We start from the raw sequence: 15,525 nt of genomic DNA, 5'->3' as shown, positions 1-15,525 counted from the left end.
GAGAAGATTTTGCATATTCTTCTGCTAGAGGGAAAACGTTCGAAGTTGTGCGTCGAATTATTGCATTACTCCACTGCCCTACCCCTGCCATGCCCACACCTTTTACCGTTATAAACATCGGCCTTTCCCATCTTTTGAATCAAGGTCGATCGCTGATTGGAACTGAAATTTAGATCAAGGTTCTCGAAAGGGAACTGACTCTTATTGTTAGGAGGTGGTAGGGGGGGAGTCAAGAGAAAGGGAATGTAAACAAGTAAATTAATTGTATAATAAAGGGGGGAGGAATTAAAAGATGCTGCTAAAAGATGGTAAAAGAAAGTTTGTTGCACGTGATTGGTTCTTGACCAATGGTCGCCTAATACGTAACAAACGTGAGCGAGTTAGTATAAATTGAGTGATTCTCTGGTGACAATTATCAGTTCTCACTGAGTTTATTTGATCAATACTAACATGAAGGTAAGATAGCTCTGATATTAATTGAAATTAACTACGAGTTTTAACTCAAAGTCTATAATATAGACCTTTTAAAAATTGATATGAATTCAAACTTTAATTCGAAATGTATAATATTAATCTTTAAAAAATTAATATAATTGAAACTACTTATTTCAAAAAGTGAAAATTGTGTTTGAATTTTAATATGATATTAAGTATTATTGTTATTGATGCTTATTATTTAACAGTACTAAGAATTTTGTTTTTATTTTATAACATTAAGTATTTAATTTAATTCTAAAGAAAAGATGAGTACAATATTTTACGCTTTTGATAGTGGAAAGCAAGCAATTGATTTCAGAACAAAAATATTATATAAGAATGTAATTTTGATTTTGTTATTTAACATTAGCAAGAATAAATGCCTTTAATGCAATCTAGTGGCAATACATATATATTTTTTCGACTGAGAAGATTGTAACACAATTTTTCTAGAACTTTAGTTTAGAAGAATATTATTTTACAACAATCAGAATTTCGATTTTATTTTTTAAAATTAACCAGAATAAATATTTTATAAAATTTCTTTAATACCATTTTAAATGCAAAAAATCAAATTTTTTTTCTTCACAAAATGGACTCAATGGCAACTCCTGAACGTACTGTAATTTTTTTTCCCGATGCCCTTTGGTCATGATTTTTATAAAATTAAGAATAAATTATGCTTTTGATAAATCTTATGCTGTAAAATTTAGCAATTTTAACATGATACCCTAGAGCATGGCATAAAAACCATTCATTCGGTTAACTTTACTATTCAGTTAAGTATTTTTTACTAAATGTGTGGGAATAAGAACTACAATTTTGAAAGCTAGAATTTCCGGTAAACCTTCATCATATCAACGAAAAATTACCAAATGAAAAGTTTAAATAATGTATATTTTGATTTTTTTACCAGAAATGTCATCATCATATAGTACGGTAATTTTACCATAATGGTTTTCTCCGTGTGTGAAAATTTTAAAATATTACTTTGATTTAATATTCAAGTTAAAAACAATGCTTCCTTTTATTAATAATATTCGGACATCATTAGCAATACCAAATAGGTTTTATATACTGAAATTTTAAGAAATTGTTTGTCTTTGTGATTGCATATTTGTATTTTGTGTTTTCTTTATTTTAATGTAAAATATTAATTAAATTTCAGGTCCTTATTTTATTGGCTGTGGTTGCTGCTGTTAGATGTACAGTCATTCCTGTGGCTGTTGGGGAAACTGGAGCAAGTGCACAGTTTAGAAGTGAAGATGTAAGTACATATATAAAATACATATCTTTCTTCTATAAAAAATTAGAACCTACTATTCTTCACAAATATGAATTAATATTACACAATATAAACAGCATTGAGATTGTTTCAACATAGTCTTTAAATTTTACTTACAATTCGAAAAATTAATTGTAATACATCAGAGATGATTGTGCTCCGGAAAATTCCGGATTTCTGGATTTTTCGCGAATCGCGATTCGGAAGTTTCCTGAAATCCAAGGAGCAGAAATTTCAAGAAATCATCGATCACATTTATGTATAAAAACTCTTGTATATTTTATTTAAAAATATTACAATTAAAATGTATACTTGGCATCTCCTTCATTTGTAAATATTTTTCTGGTAGAGTAATAAATGCGATTAGAGATAAAAGTAAACTTATAAATAATTATTCATTTAAATTATGTTGCATGTAATTCATTTAGAATTTCATGTTTCGAAAATATCAACGATTTAANGAGGAATTAAAAGATGCTGCTAAAAGATGGTAAAAGAAAGTTTGTTGCACGTGATTGGTTCTTGACCAATGGTCGCCTAATACGTAACAAACGTGAGCGAGTTAGTATAAATTGAGTGATTCGCTGGTGACAATTATCAGTTCTCACTGAGTTTATTTGATCAATACTAACATGAAGGTAAGATAGCTCTGATATTAATTGAAATTAACTACGAGTTTTAACTGAAAGTATATAATATAGACCTTTTAAAAATTGATATGAATTGAAACTTTTAATTCGAAATGTATAATATGGTTATTTTAAAAATGAATATATTTGAAACTATTTATTTCAAAAAGTAAAGTGAAAATTGTGTTTAAATTTTAATATGGCATTAATGTTTATTGTTGTTGATGCTTATTATTTAACAGTAATATGAATTTTGTTGTTATTTTACAACATTAAGCATTTAATTTAATTCTAAAGAAAAGATGAGTAAAATATTTTACGCTTTTGAATATTAGAAAGCAAGCAATTGATTTCAGAACGATAATATTATATAAGAATGTAATTTTGATTTTGTTATTTAACATGACCAAGAATAAATTATTGATATGAGGTGCTTTGGTAATGATTTTGTTAAAATTAAGTATAAATTATGGTTTTGATAAATCATATGTGGTTAAATTTAGCAATTTTAACATGATACCCTAGAGCATGGCATAAAAACCATTCATTCAGTTAACTTTACTATTCAGTGGTAATAAGAACTACAATTTCGAAAACTAGAATTTCCGGTAAACCTTCACCATATGAACGAAAAATTACCAAATGAAAGGTTTAAGTAATGCATATTTGGATTTTTTTACCCGAAATGTCATCATCATATAGTAATATAGTGCGGTAATTTTACCATAATGCTTTTCTCCGTGTGTGAAAATTTTAAAATATTATTTTGATTTAATATTCAAGTTAAAAACAATGTTTGCTTTATTAATAATATTCGAACATCATTAGCAATCCCAAATAGGTTTTATATGCTGCAATATTAAGAAATTGTTTGTCTTTGCGATTGCATATTTGTATTTTGCGTTTTCTTTATTTTAATGTAAAATATTAATTAAATTTCAGGTCCTTATTTTATTGGCTGTGGTTGCTGTTGTTCGATGTACAGTCATTCCTGTGGCTGTTGGGGAAACTGGAGCAAGTGCACAATTTAGAAGTGAAGATGTAAGTACATATATAAAATTCGTATATTTCTTTTATAAAAAATTAGAACCTACTATTCCTCACAAATATGAATTAAGATTACACAATATAAACAGCATTTAGATAGTTTCAACAGATTGTTTAACTTAGACTTCCAATTCAAAAAATTTATTGTAATGCATCAGAGATGATTGTGCTCCGCAAAATTCCGGATTTTTCGCGAACCGCGATCCGGAAGTTTTCTGAAATCCAAGGTACAGAAGTTTCAAGAAATCATTGATCACTTTTATGTATAAAAACTCTTGTATATTTTATTTAACTAAATATTTTATTTAAATATTACAACTAAAATTTATACTTGGCATCTCTTTCATTTGTAAATATTTTTTCTGGTAGAATAATAAATGCGATTGGAGATAAAAGTAAACTTATACATAATTATTCATTTAAATTATGTTGCATTTAGAATTTCATGTTTCGAAAATATCAACGATTTAAATTTAAGAAAACTTTCAATTTTTGAAGTACGTCATAAATGATTTTACTCAAGAAATTTTCAGGATTTTTGAGTTGGGCTCACAATCCCTCTTGAATACATTAAACTAAATAATAAGTTGAAAATACATAAATATATACTAAACTTTGAATTTTTTTATATTCAACATAATAGTTTGTTTGACTTAATGCATTATTTGAGTTTTCAGATTAAATAAAATCATTTTCAATGCATATTTGATTTTTACTTATTTTTTTTTAAATTAGTGCCTTCATAAAGTTAAAAATTTAGATTTAAAACTGTTTACTCATACAAAAAGAAAGCTCTTTTCAAAATATTTTAAAATATTTTTCACGTTACTGCAATAGTCTTTGGTACACCATATTCTTAATGTGGGCACTTTTGCTTTTGTTCCTGCAATAACATACATTATTATTTTCAGAATATATTTTATGTTAATAAGAAATTGATATATACAAAATTTTATTCACAATTACTGTTTAGATTTTTTTCTAAATTCCTTTTTATACTTTTAATATGCATAATTTGAGAGCTCTAATCAGGTCATCTCTTTTTTTAACGGAAACTTGAACTTTATCAGAAGTAATATTATTATTCAAATTAATATAATGATTAGATTTTAAAGTTTTTCAACGAATGTTTCATCATAATATTAATATGTTTAGTTAAAAATGTATTTGTTAAATAAAATTTAAAATCACTAATTCTTAAAAATTTAATTGACCTTACAACGAGATTTTTATAGAAAATTTGAGGGGATAAGATTAAATTTTGTAATGTATAAAAATTAATTTTTTTAACAATGTTCTTCCCAATGTTTTAAAAAAGTAATGATAGTAATAGTTTTATACTTTTCAGAAATTTAGTTTCCAATTTATTATTTTGAAATCTATGAAGATAATTACTATATGATGCTTAATAGTTTGTGTTATTTTTCTGCTAATGAGATGAGTTCTGAGCTATAAAAAAACGTTTATTTTTATTTTCTGGAAATAAATTTAAGTTCATTTTATAATCATTTACATCTGAATTAAGAGGGTTGTTTAGTACAAGGGGTGATTTTTAACTGACTTGTTCCCTCTTCCTTCTAACAATATTTTAAAAGTGTTCTAGAGAATTATTATACTTTTATCAAATAAATTTGCCTTTAATAACTAACCTATTATTTAAAATGTAATTTCGATACAATTTCTCAAAGTATTTCTATGTAATCAGCTTTTTCGTTTAATTTTGTTACTTTTTTCTTCTTAATCTATGTATTGTCTTCCTCCATGTGTAATTTAATTGCTAAATAACAATCAAAACTTATTTCATGGTGCGAAATTCTTAATTAAAAAAATCCTTGTGAACCTTTTTTTCAGTAGAAAAAAAACTATAGAAAAACTATAGTAAAACAAATACCCCTATCCGATAAAGTTAAGTGCTTTATTTTCTAAATAAATATTAATACTCAAATTTGATAAAAACAATTTATTTTACAAAAAATTAAAGCAATTTTTGCATGGTTCTTCAAGAATATTAGGAACCATTTTATTTACATCAATTCCAATTGCATCAATCAATTTTAATCTTGTATTTAAGTTCTTATTTATAATTCATTTGCAATTATTTTTAGAATTTGGGGAATTACAACTTCGGCTACAATGAAGACCACACTTCTGGAGGAACTTTCAGACGAGAAGCTGGTGATGCTCACGGAAATGTAGCCGGCTCTTACGGCTTGAGAGACGCTGATGGTAGAATCCGCATCGTTAACTACATTGCTAATGATGATGGATTCAAAGCTGACATCAAGACTAATGAACCTGGTGTTGAACCAAAAGATACTGCTGATGCAACCTTTAACAAAGCTGAATCTGTTGTTGTCCACTCTGCAGTAGCAATTCCAGCACCAGCACCAGTTGTGGCTATTCCAGCAGCCGAGCCGATTGCATTCAGAACCGAACAAGTCGCCGTTGCTGCTCCAGTATTTCCACCTGTAGCCGCTGTCCCTGTTGCCAAAACCATTGCAGCTCCTCTCACAAAATCTAGTACCACCACAATCACCACTGAAGCTAGGCCACTTTTCAATACCTTTCCCGCAGCAGCTGCTGTCCCTGTTGCCAAAACCCACACAACCACTGTTACTGAAACTAAACCAGCTGCTTACGCCTTCCCCGCACCAGCAGCTGTACCAGTAGCTAAGACAATCGCTGCACCAGTTGCTTTCGCTGAGCCAGCACCTTTAGCATATGCTTTCCCAGCACCAGCCGCAGTTCCAGTCGCTAAATCTTCCACAACAACTTTTACAACTGCTGAAGCTAAGCCAGTTTTCACTGCCTTCCCAGCTCCAGCTGCAGTTCCAGTTGCTAAAACCCACACCACAATAACCGAAACAAGACCAGCTACATATGCATTCCCTGCTCCAGCAGCAGTTCCTGTTGCTAAAAGCATAGCTGCTCCAATAGCAGTTGCTGCAGCAGCTCCCTTGCCATACGCATTCCCTGCTCCGGCAGCCGTTCCTGTTGCTAAATCTTCTACCCTGACCTATGCTGCTGCTCCAATCGCTGCCGCTCCTTTAGCATACGCTGCCCCAACTTCTAAATTTTCTTATTCCTCTCATGTAATTAATGCTGCTCCAGCATTGGCACCAAGTGCTATTGCATATGCCCCCAAATATGCTTTAAGTCCATATATCAGCACCGTCCAGAGACCACTTTTTTCTCCAGCAATTGCATCTTTTGCCGGACCAGTACCCTACTTTAGCAACATTGAATACCATGGTTACCCAGTTGTTAAAAAGTGAGAAGTCTTTCTAACCAGTGCCAATTTGATCCAAATACTTCTAGTGACTGTTCATCAAGATCGTTCCTGTTTTCATCTTGTATTGCGTACTTTTGACGTCTAATAAACTATGTTAATTTAACCTTTTGATAAAAGTGAGCATTTTATCATTGACTCTTTATTTATAGTATGCGAGTAACAATTATCAAACAATTAGTTTGATTGCTGTTTAATTTCAGCAACACAATTTTTCGTTATGAACATAATAAACATTATTAAAATTATTAACATAATATTTTTTTGTTATTAACATAATATATCGAAGCTAATAAGCAAAACTGCACCTTTTTCAAATTAATGTAAAAATTAATGTAATATTTTTTCTATGACTCTTTATTCATCATATGCGAGCAAAAATTATCATACAATTAGTTTAATAGTATTTAATTTCAGAAACATAAGGTGTTTTATCATTACTAACATAATGACTCAAAGCTAATATGTAAAACTGCACTTTCTTTTGAAATTAATATTAAAAACTCCATAAACAATCAATGTAACTGAGAAAATAAAATGTATTAAAATCAATTTTTATAAATTGATAGAAATTAAAGCACAATAATACATTTTAGTAATCATACAAAAACTGACCATTATAAAACTTCAAAATTGTTCTCTTCATAAAGTATGTCAAAGATAATCATAAAACTAGAAACATTAAAAAAAATAATTTTCAAATCCCACTGTTATATGTTTAAAAAAATTAACATTATTTTAGAGAATGTAATTTTATATGTCAAAAATACAAAATGTTAATGAAATCAATCAAATAGTTCCCGAGAAATCAAATTTTTAAGAAATCAAACATTTAAAACTCATTTTTTCAGGAACTATTACTGAAATTTAGTTGAAATTTTGTATTTTGTCACATAAAGTTATATTCTTTAAAATGATTTAAAAACTTGTGTGCCTTATAACTCAAAGTTTTTCTGGTTATTAATAAAAAAAATTATGAAAAATAATAAGTGTTTACTAAAAATTATTTTTTGCATTGAATAACTTTTGGATAAACAAAATTTATAATAGCGATCAAAATGTTTCAATTCCATTGAGAAGTCTTAGAGATATATCAAAATATGTAAAAAATTTAAATTAATAATTAAATGTCCAACTGAGGCTTTTTTTCCAGATTGCGAGTATTCCATATTGTGGAGATTTGTAAACTAAATCCATTGAATAACAGATAAGTTTATTCACAGACAATACGTTTTTGTGTCCGATTTCGTAACTTAAAATATGATCTACTCTAATTACATACTGTAGGTCACCTCCTCAAACCACTAAGATTAAATTCTGCTACGTGAAGATCGGATCATTAGATCAAAAGTTATTCAGGGTAATTCTTTTCTCCTGTTCATCTCTTTTTTATCACATTTAAAAAAAATGGAAGAAATTTCATTTTTTTTTTATCTTTGCATTAAATTTATAACAATTGCTTATTATAACCTCTTGATTTATATGCATCTCATTATATCATTGTCTCATAAAATGAAGTAAAAACCTAAAGAAAAAGACCAAAACATGAAAATAAGCATGGTTATACTATTGGTAAAAATGGAAGTAATACAGAATTTTAAAGAAATAGTTTTAATGAATGAGCGACGTATTTCTGGTCGATGACTGAAGAATCATTTAAACTAAAATATAACTCGAAACCATTATGTTAAATGCGAAAAATAAATAAAAGTAATTTTAAAAAATATTAATGTTTTTCTTTTTTAGTTTTTTTTAAGCTAAATAAAACAAAGTCATAAATTTAAAAACAAAAATTCCTAAAAGTACGTTGAGAAAAAAAGTATAGTCAAAACTACCAGAATATGGAAAAATTTACCGTGTTTCTGACTCTATGGTAACATCAAAAAGCTCGTTAATTTGTACAGAAGCTTTATTGTACTGATTTTCGTAAAATTAGAGGTGAAACATGGTTTTATAAGTGATAAGATGCAGTAAAATTTGATAATTTTATCATGATACCTTAAAAAAGGACATAAAAACCATTTATTCGGTTGAATTTGCTCATAAGTTTTGTATTTTTGACTAAATGTGTGGTAATAAGAGCTAAAATTTTGAAAAACCATAATTTGCAGTGAACCTTTAACATTTTAGCGGAAAAATTACCAAATGAATGGTTTAAATATCAAAACTGATTTCATTAACCAGAATTATAATCTTTTATTTTATCAGAAATACTATTTCCCTAAAGTATGGTAATTATACCAGAATTTTTTCCCCGTGTGATTAAGCCTTGTTAATAAAAACAAAATTAATTTATTTTGAGTTATATAATTACTTTTCAATACAAAATTTAAACCAGCTCTAAAACAATCTTACACTTAATGTTTTACTTAAATCTTATACTTGATTAAGAGCTTCATTTGCTTTTAACATATGAAGATGGTAATAAAAATCGACCTGTTTCAAGTGCTCAAAAACAGGCGTCCATAATTGAAACTCGCCAGACGTGAAGGAGGAAAACAAAAGTCATTTAAATCATAAAGCGAAAAATGGGAAATATAAGTGAAAAATAGAGGTGAAAAACAAGACTAGAAAAACCGTTGTGGAAAAGAGACGCAAATCAGCGCAAAATGCATTTCTCGAAGCTATGGAGAGTTGGTGAGGAACGTATGTTATTGACAAGGAAATCAGTGTTCATACGAATGAAACAATAGATTTCTGGGCATCAAGATGAGTTGCTGTAACAGAGGTAGAAATAATTTTGGCTCTGTCGAAATTGAACTTACACTGGAGATTCCAACAATATGCAGCAATTAATGATTTATTGCGCTCTTAATAATGGATATTCCTATTTTGTTTCATTTATCTAAATTTTAAAGCTCATCTAGATAGTCCGATGTAACCAAAGTCACACTGTTAAGATACGTTGTAAAAATTTCAGCTAGTTTCAAAATTGATAAAATCTTTAAATAACTTAAATTTTGCTAACAGGCATGAAAATTACTTTAAAACGTCTTGCTGATTTTCAATACCTTCTTCATATTTTGTAAGCCAACTAATTTATAATTTTGCATATCTTTTCTGCTTCAGTTTCTTAGGTTTATTTAATTTGGGTTCTTCCTTTTTTTTAATATTTAGGTAAATAACGTTTATTGAAAATTTTGATTCATTGTCAAAATTACTTTAGTGTTATTAATAAACTGAGCTAAATTAATAAAACTAGCTATTTTTAAAAGTTTTAGAACTGAAATTTTACTACTGCATTTTCGCTTTTATTGGTATCTAAATATTTTCAGCTGTAATTGCAAAAGCTTTGAAGGAAAAAAAAAACTAAAAAATTATTTCATTATCACTCAACCTTACGTACGTACAAGTTACATGTATGATAAATAAATAAAAAGAAAATAAATTGCATCTAATGAAAGATTATTAGACCAAAAAAAAACATTAATAGAGTTTAATTGTTCTTAAAACATTTAAACACTTCTGACATGAAATAGATTAAACGCGAGCAATAATTAGTACCATTCTGTAATAAATAAATGTTTGTTACGGCAATGAAATCAAACGTAACAAACGAAATAGGCTATAAAAATAACATCGGCTTTGAGACAGCCAAAATATTTTGTTTTCAAAGACGTCTGCGTGAATAACTTTCGACCTTCCATTGAATCCAAAGAAATCAAAAATCAATTAATATCTATTTTGGTTGTAGGATGGAGGATGATTGTTGTTATCCTTGTTAGGAGTGAGTCGCTTGCTTTTGTAAAAATGTCACACCCAAAGTTAAGATACGGAATATACTCTGCATGTAACTTATCTTTTTACAAGCAGTAGGTTTGACAAGCTATCCATTTATTTAAACGATCGCTAATTAAAGTCATAATAACTTGAAATTCCTATTATTATGGAGATGAAAGCTTCATATTACAGGCACGAATAACTTGGTAATATATTTCAATAAAAAGTTGATAATAGAAAAACGTAAACAAATTATAGTACGAAGCAAGTTATTATGTAAGTAAATGAAAAAGCTAAGACAAAAGGTATGCACAAAACTACTAGAATGCCGTAAAATATACCGTGTTTTCACGCTCCATGGAACACCAAAAAATTCTGAGTAGATAAGTTTATTTTACTATGACAATTCTGTAATGTTCTCTTGTTTTTAAGTTATCCTTATTTATTGTTCATTACAGTTTAAAAAATTATTTTTATGCCAGCTTATTTTACACTTAGAAAGAGTCATACCCTAGCAAACAATAAGGATTTTGTTCGATAAGTCGCAATGTCTTTTTTTGTTTTGATAGCCTCTGCTTGTGGTTAGATATACCCAGTCTGAGAACCCTTCTCTTGATATATGTCTATGCTGGGCCAATGAAAGCTGCAGCGAAACAAAGGAAGAAGATAACTACATACAAAATTAAATAAAGGTTTTACGGTTTTTGCACAGAAAACCTTAACATCAGAATTTGTAAATTTAAAAATATNATATATATATAATTTATTTTTTTTCTTTTGTAAAACATCAATAAAGAAAGATTTTATTTATCACTTATCACTATCCAGTAGCCCAGAACAATTGTTCCTTTATTTCATCAATCCCTAGAGTAAGACGTTGATCACATTACATGGAAATTGCACACGTAATTTTCTTAAATTATCATATAAAACAGAATTATGTGATACTTTTTCACTGAAATTTTATTAATTCCCATTTCCCCAAAGTGCTAATATGAGAATATAGTTTTATCAATACCTCCTAGAAGAAAGAGGGCCTCAGCACGGGTTACCATTAACAAGAAATTTGATCCTTTAGTAGTCCAAGCGGAATGACATCTTTCGCATTTCCCCCTCTGCGCAGTGCAGTAGCATGCACGAAGTGACATCTTTCTTATTTGCCTCCACGGTGCAGTTCATGTTAGTCTCGTCGGACGACTAAATTGATCCAAGCTGAGGCCTTCTTTTTCTAGAAGGTGTTGGTTTTATGCCACTATTCGAATAAAACCGGGGGATTTACTTTTCCTAAATCATATATAAAAAAAGTAGTACTATTATTTCTCAAAAATAATGTATAATAACAACTAAACAATGAATATCTTGATTCAATCAAGCGGTATCTAGGTCAAACAGTTTAGCTCCCACATGCCTTCGAATCTTAGAACTCTTCGAATATTCTAATCTTATTATCATACTCGGCATTATCTTATTACCCCACCTTCCCCTGTATATTTATAACAATAATTTAATTTGGCAGAAAATTCCATTTTTAAGAAATGGAAGTTATTAATATGCAAACCTTTCAAGTTTTAGTATTGTATCATGTAAAGCGCCTTAACATTATATATATATAAAAGAAATTATGCTTTGTTCGTAAAGAAATTCGTGAAGAATATTTTCTCTTTATATTCCTCCAATTGTTGTAAACTGGAAAAAACAAAAGATAGAATACACACGTTCCCAATTATTTAAATTTAGATACTTTCTTTAGTATCTAAGTCAAGGTTCTTTGCTTTCTCCAAATATAAACCTAATAATATGAATAAAATATGAAGATAAATTTTTCGTTAAAATATTTTTTTTTTGCTTTTATTTATATGAACTATTTTAAAGAATTTATTTATTTGTTTAAAAAATACTTAAAAGAAAAATTTTATCATCTTAAAAAAGGATTGGAATAAAAATATTGCTTTTAATATCCACTATATATTCAATAAAATAAATTTAGATTCCTGGCTACAATATTTTCAGATACATACATTTTAAATGCATGAGCATTAAAAGTTGTATGAAAAATTAATTAAAAATTCTCCCATCTTTTTTTTTTAAATATCTGATTTAACATTTTTTTAAGTTTTTTGAATTTGTTATTTTAATTTTTTCATCAAATATTTAAACTACATGAATTTACAATCATAATTTTACTTAATATTATATTACCCGGATTTTAATAAAAATTTAAGAAGACTATCTTTTTTAAATAACAATATAACTATCTTTTTTAAATAACAATATAATCTTTTTTAAATAGCAATATAAATAACAATATTTTTCTTGAAAAAGGTAAAATTGTTTTTAATATTTGACAATTATTTTTTTTCAAATTTTACAAAAAAAATATAATAATAATAATTTTTGTTTAAACCTATTTATTGCCTTTATTCATTTATTTTATTATATTTATTTTTGGGTATGAGAATTTTTTAAATGACTCCGATATTTATTTTCATACATTTTCGATTACTTCTAAAAATATAATAAAGATTTAAATGAGGTATGGAAGTTTTTGATCGCTGTTTTGATTGTAAAAGGACATTTTTCAGATTGCAATTACCACATATGTTTCAAAAATAAGAAATCAAATGTTCATTTAAAGAAAAACAACTTTTTTTTAGTGATATACTGCTTAATAACTGGTTTTTTAAATATAGTGATATAATATTAGCAGTAAAATAGTAATATAATGTTTTATAACTAGTGTTTTAAAATTGACATGTAGAAATTGCTAGCATAGCCGAGCTCAGCACATTTTCTAAGTAATGACAATTTCATTTTGCTGCTTGAAAATCCTACAATGAAATTAAAATTTATTCAGAGTGTTGTGTTTCTTTGATTTTATTGCGCATGGTACATTTGTGTCTGGTGTTGCTAAACGTAATTGCTTGTTCGACCTTTAATTCTGTTACTCAAAATTTATGATTTTTCAGCCTAAATCTAATTTCATCAATTATTAAAGACATCCACTGGATGATTGCTATTTGATGGCCTAATAACTAAACATCATTAAATCAATTTTTTCGATGTCACTAAACATAAAAATCATATATAATAGATTCCATTCTTATTGTATTTTCGCATCAATTGTCTTGACAATTGCTAAAGATTTACCAACTGTCTTACTTATTTTAATCAAAAACATGTGTTTACCCTACTTATCATTTCTCTTTTAGATATGATTCTAAACACTCCTAAAATTCTTATGTTTATTTATGGGGAACTTTTATTTTGGACAAAGAGAAAAATTACAAAACGTTTTATAGATTATCATATGCATTAAGCCTTCTGAAGTAAACTTTCAGTGATTGTTGTTTTTTAGTGCACAGCCTTTTATTCAGGAGATCATTTAAACGCTTTTCTTCATTTATACTTTATCAATGGAATCATGCACTAAGCACTCAACAGGAAATGTTGCTTATTTAATAACTTCCTATCAAAAAATAAATAGTATTTAATTAGTAATTAAAAAATTATTTTGAATTCCGAAATTCTGTTTTGCAAACATAAACGGAAGTGTTAAGAACTAACATAATTTTTAGATTTTGTTTGTTGATTCAGTTTCTACAATTTATAGTGGGAAAAAAGAGTTACGAATTTCTATTACAAAAAAGTTTTTTGGACGGATTTTTTTTTGTGATTTTCCAGCGTGATTCAAGATATTTGTTATTAGTAAGTGAAAAGGGGACAATATTTTATTTTAGAACAATATTTTAAAAATTCCACAGTTTTCAAATTTAACAGTTTTTTATAGATATGTATTGATTTCTTTAACTTGTAAAATAAATATTGATAATTTTTTGAATAAATAAAAAACATTATAAATCTTTTAATATCATAGACATTTTTGTTTATAGGTAGATACCCTTAAACAATGCTTGGGTCCTATTAAACTAATAAAAAATAGTTTCTAAATGATAGTTTTTCTTTACATTTATACTCGAAGAAATATTTAGTATGTCTGAAGGAAAAAATAAACAGTTAAATCACAAAAATTTTGCATCTTTAAAATTTTTAAAATTGTTTAACGCAACAATTGAAGAAGTTAGTTTACTCAGAATTTAGATTAAATCCTTAGATCCTATTCTTAGACTAAATTCAAATTTCACTTTTTGACAAAAAAAATACTTTTTTTGGTACCAAATGAACCTAACATAAAATCATTAATAGTAATTTAAACCATAACATGGAAAATATTCATTCATCGTGTCATCATTTTGCTTCTTGCTAATAAAATTTGTTAAATAATTGATCCGTTTTTTGTATTGTGATGAGCTTGTATTTTCCTTCTTTTGCATTTATGCTACCGTTTCAGAAATTTGTCATTCTTTTCAATGCAATTGCATAGCTTTATTTGCTATTATAATTATTCTTCGGCACAAAGCTTTCCATTCTGGTTCCCTAATCATATTTCAATTGCCTAACTAGTGCATATGTCAGATTTAGAGGAATTCAAAATAAATCATTCAATGAAATTGTCTTGCTATGCGCTGAAAATTTGGCAAAAGTTGTACATTAAAATAATAATCAATTTATTTTGATAGTCGGTATTAATATTTTAACCGATATAAAAATGTTGTAAATCTAACTCCATCTGATTGCCTTGCGTCGTAATTGTATTTTAAAGCTTTTATTCTGTACTTCTCATATTTTGTTCCATTACTTCGAGTGTCTACCTCCTTTTTTACATTAGTTAAAACCACACTGTCTTTTAAACTGCTATAAAAACATTTTAATAAATTGGATCAAAAATTATGTTTTAAATGAAGTTGATGCTATAGTTTCTACTTCTTATTCAATATATCTGTTCATTATATCTATACTATCCTGCATAAAAAATAGTTCTTTAATTTTCAGAATAAACAATAAATATATAAAGTATTTTTAAAAAAATATTAGTTAAAGCAACTGCATTTATTACTTTCATTACCAATATGAAGTTTAATTTAAAAACTGAAGATTATTTACATTTAGACACATATTCTGTTGTATTTAATTTGTATTTCTGGATTTTTAAAAGTGTCTCAGCTATTTTGCTCAAATGT

The 15,525-nt window shown here is 27.5% G+C and overlaps 1 protein-coding gene across 2 annotated transcripts; it reads left to right on the top strand.

Annotated features, from left to right (window-relative positions):
* Positions 1-323: 323 nt before the first annotated feature.
* LOC107453810 (calphotin) lies at positions 324-6,858 on the top strand. 2 transcript variants are annotated; one of them, XM_043042707.2, is made up of 3 exons: positions 324-456; positions 1,646-1,744; positions 5,544-6,858. In XM_043042707.2, exons 1-3 carry the CDS (start codon positions 451-453, stop codon positions 6,711-6,713), a joined length of 1,275 nt encoding a protein of 424 aa, XP_042898641.1. In that variant the 5' UTR covers positions 324-450; the 3' UTR covers positions 6,714-6,858. The 2 variants fall into 2 exon arrangements, with proteins under 2 accessions (XP_042898641.1, XP_042898642.1); XM_043042708.2 differs by lacking the exons at positions 324-456; positions 1,646-1,744 and adding exons at positions 2,273-2,400; positions 3,334-3,432.
* The last annotated feature ends 8,667 nt before the right edge of the window (positions 6,859-15,525 follow it).

The sequence above is a fragment of the Parasteatoda tepidariorum genome, chromosome 4 (assembly GCF_043381705.1).
Source record: "Parasteatoda tepidariorum isolate YZ-2023 chromosome 4, CAS_Ptep_4.0, whole genome shotgun sequence".
NCBI classification, from domain to species: Eukaryota; Metazoa; Arthropoda; class Arachnida; order Araneae; family Theridiidae; genus Parasteatoda; species Parasteatoda tepidariorum.
The sequence above is the reverse complement of the archived record's forward strand: the minus strand, read 5'-3'. Positions and strand labels throughout refer to the sequence as shown.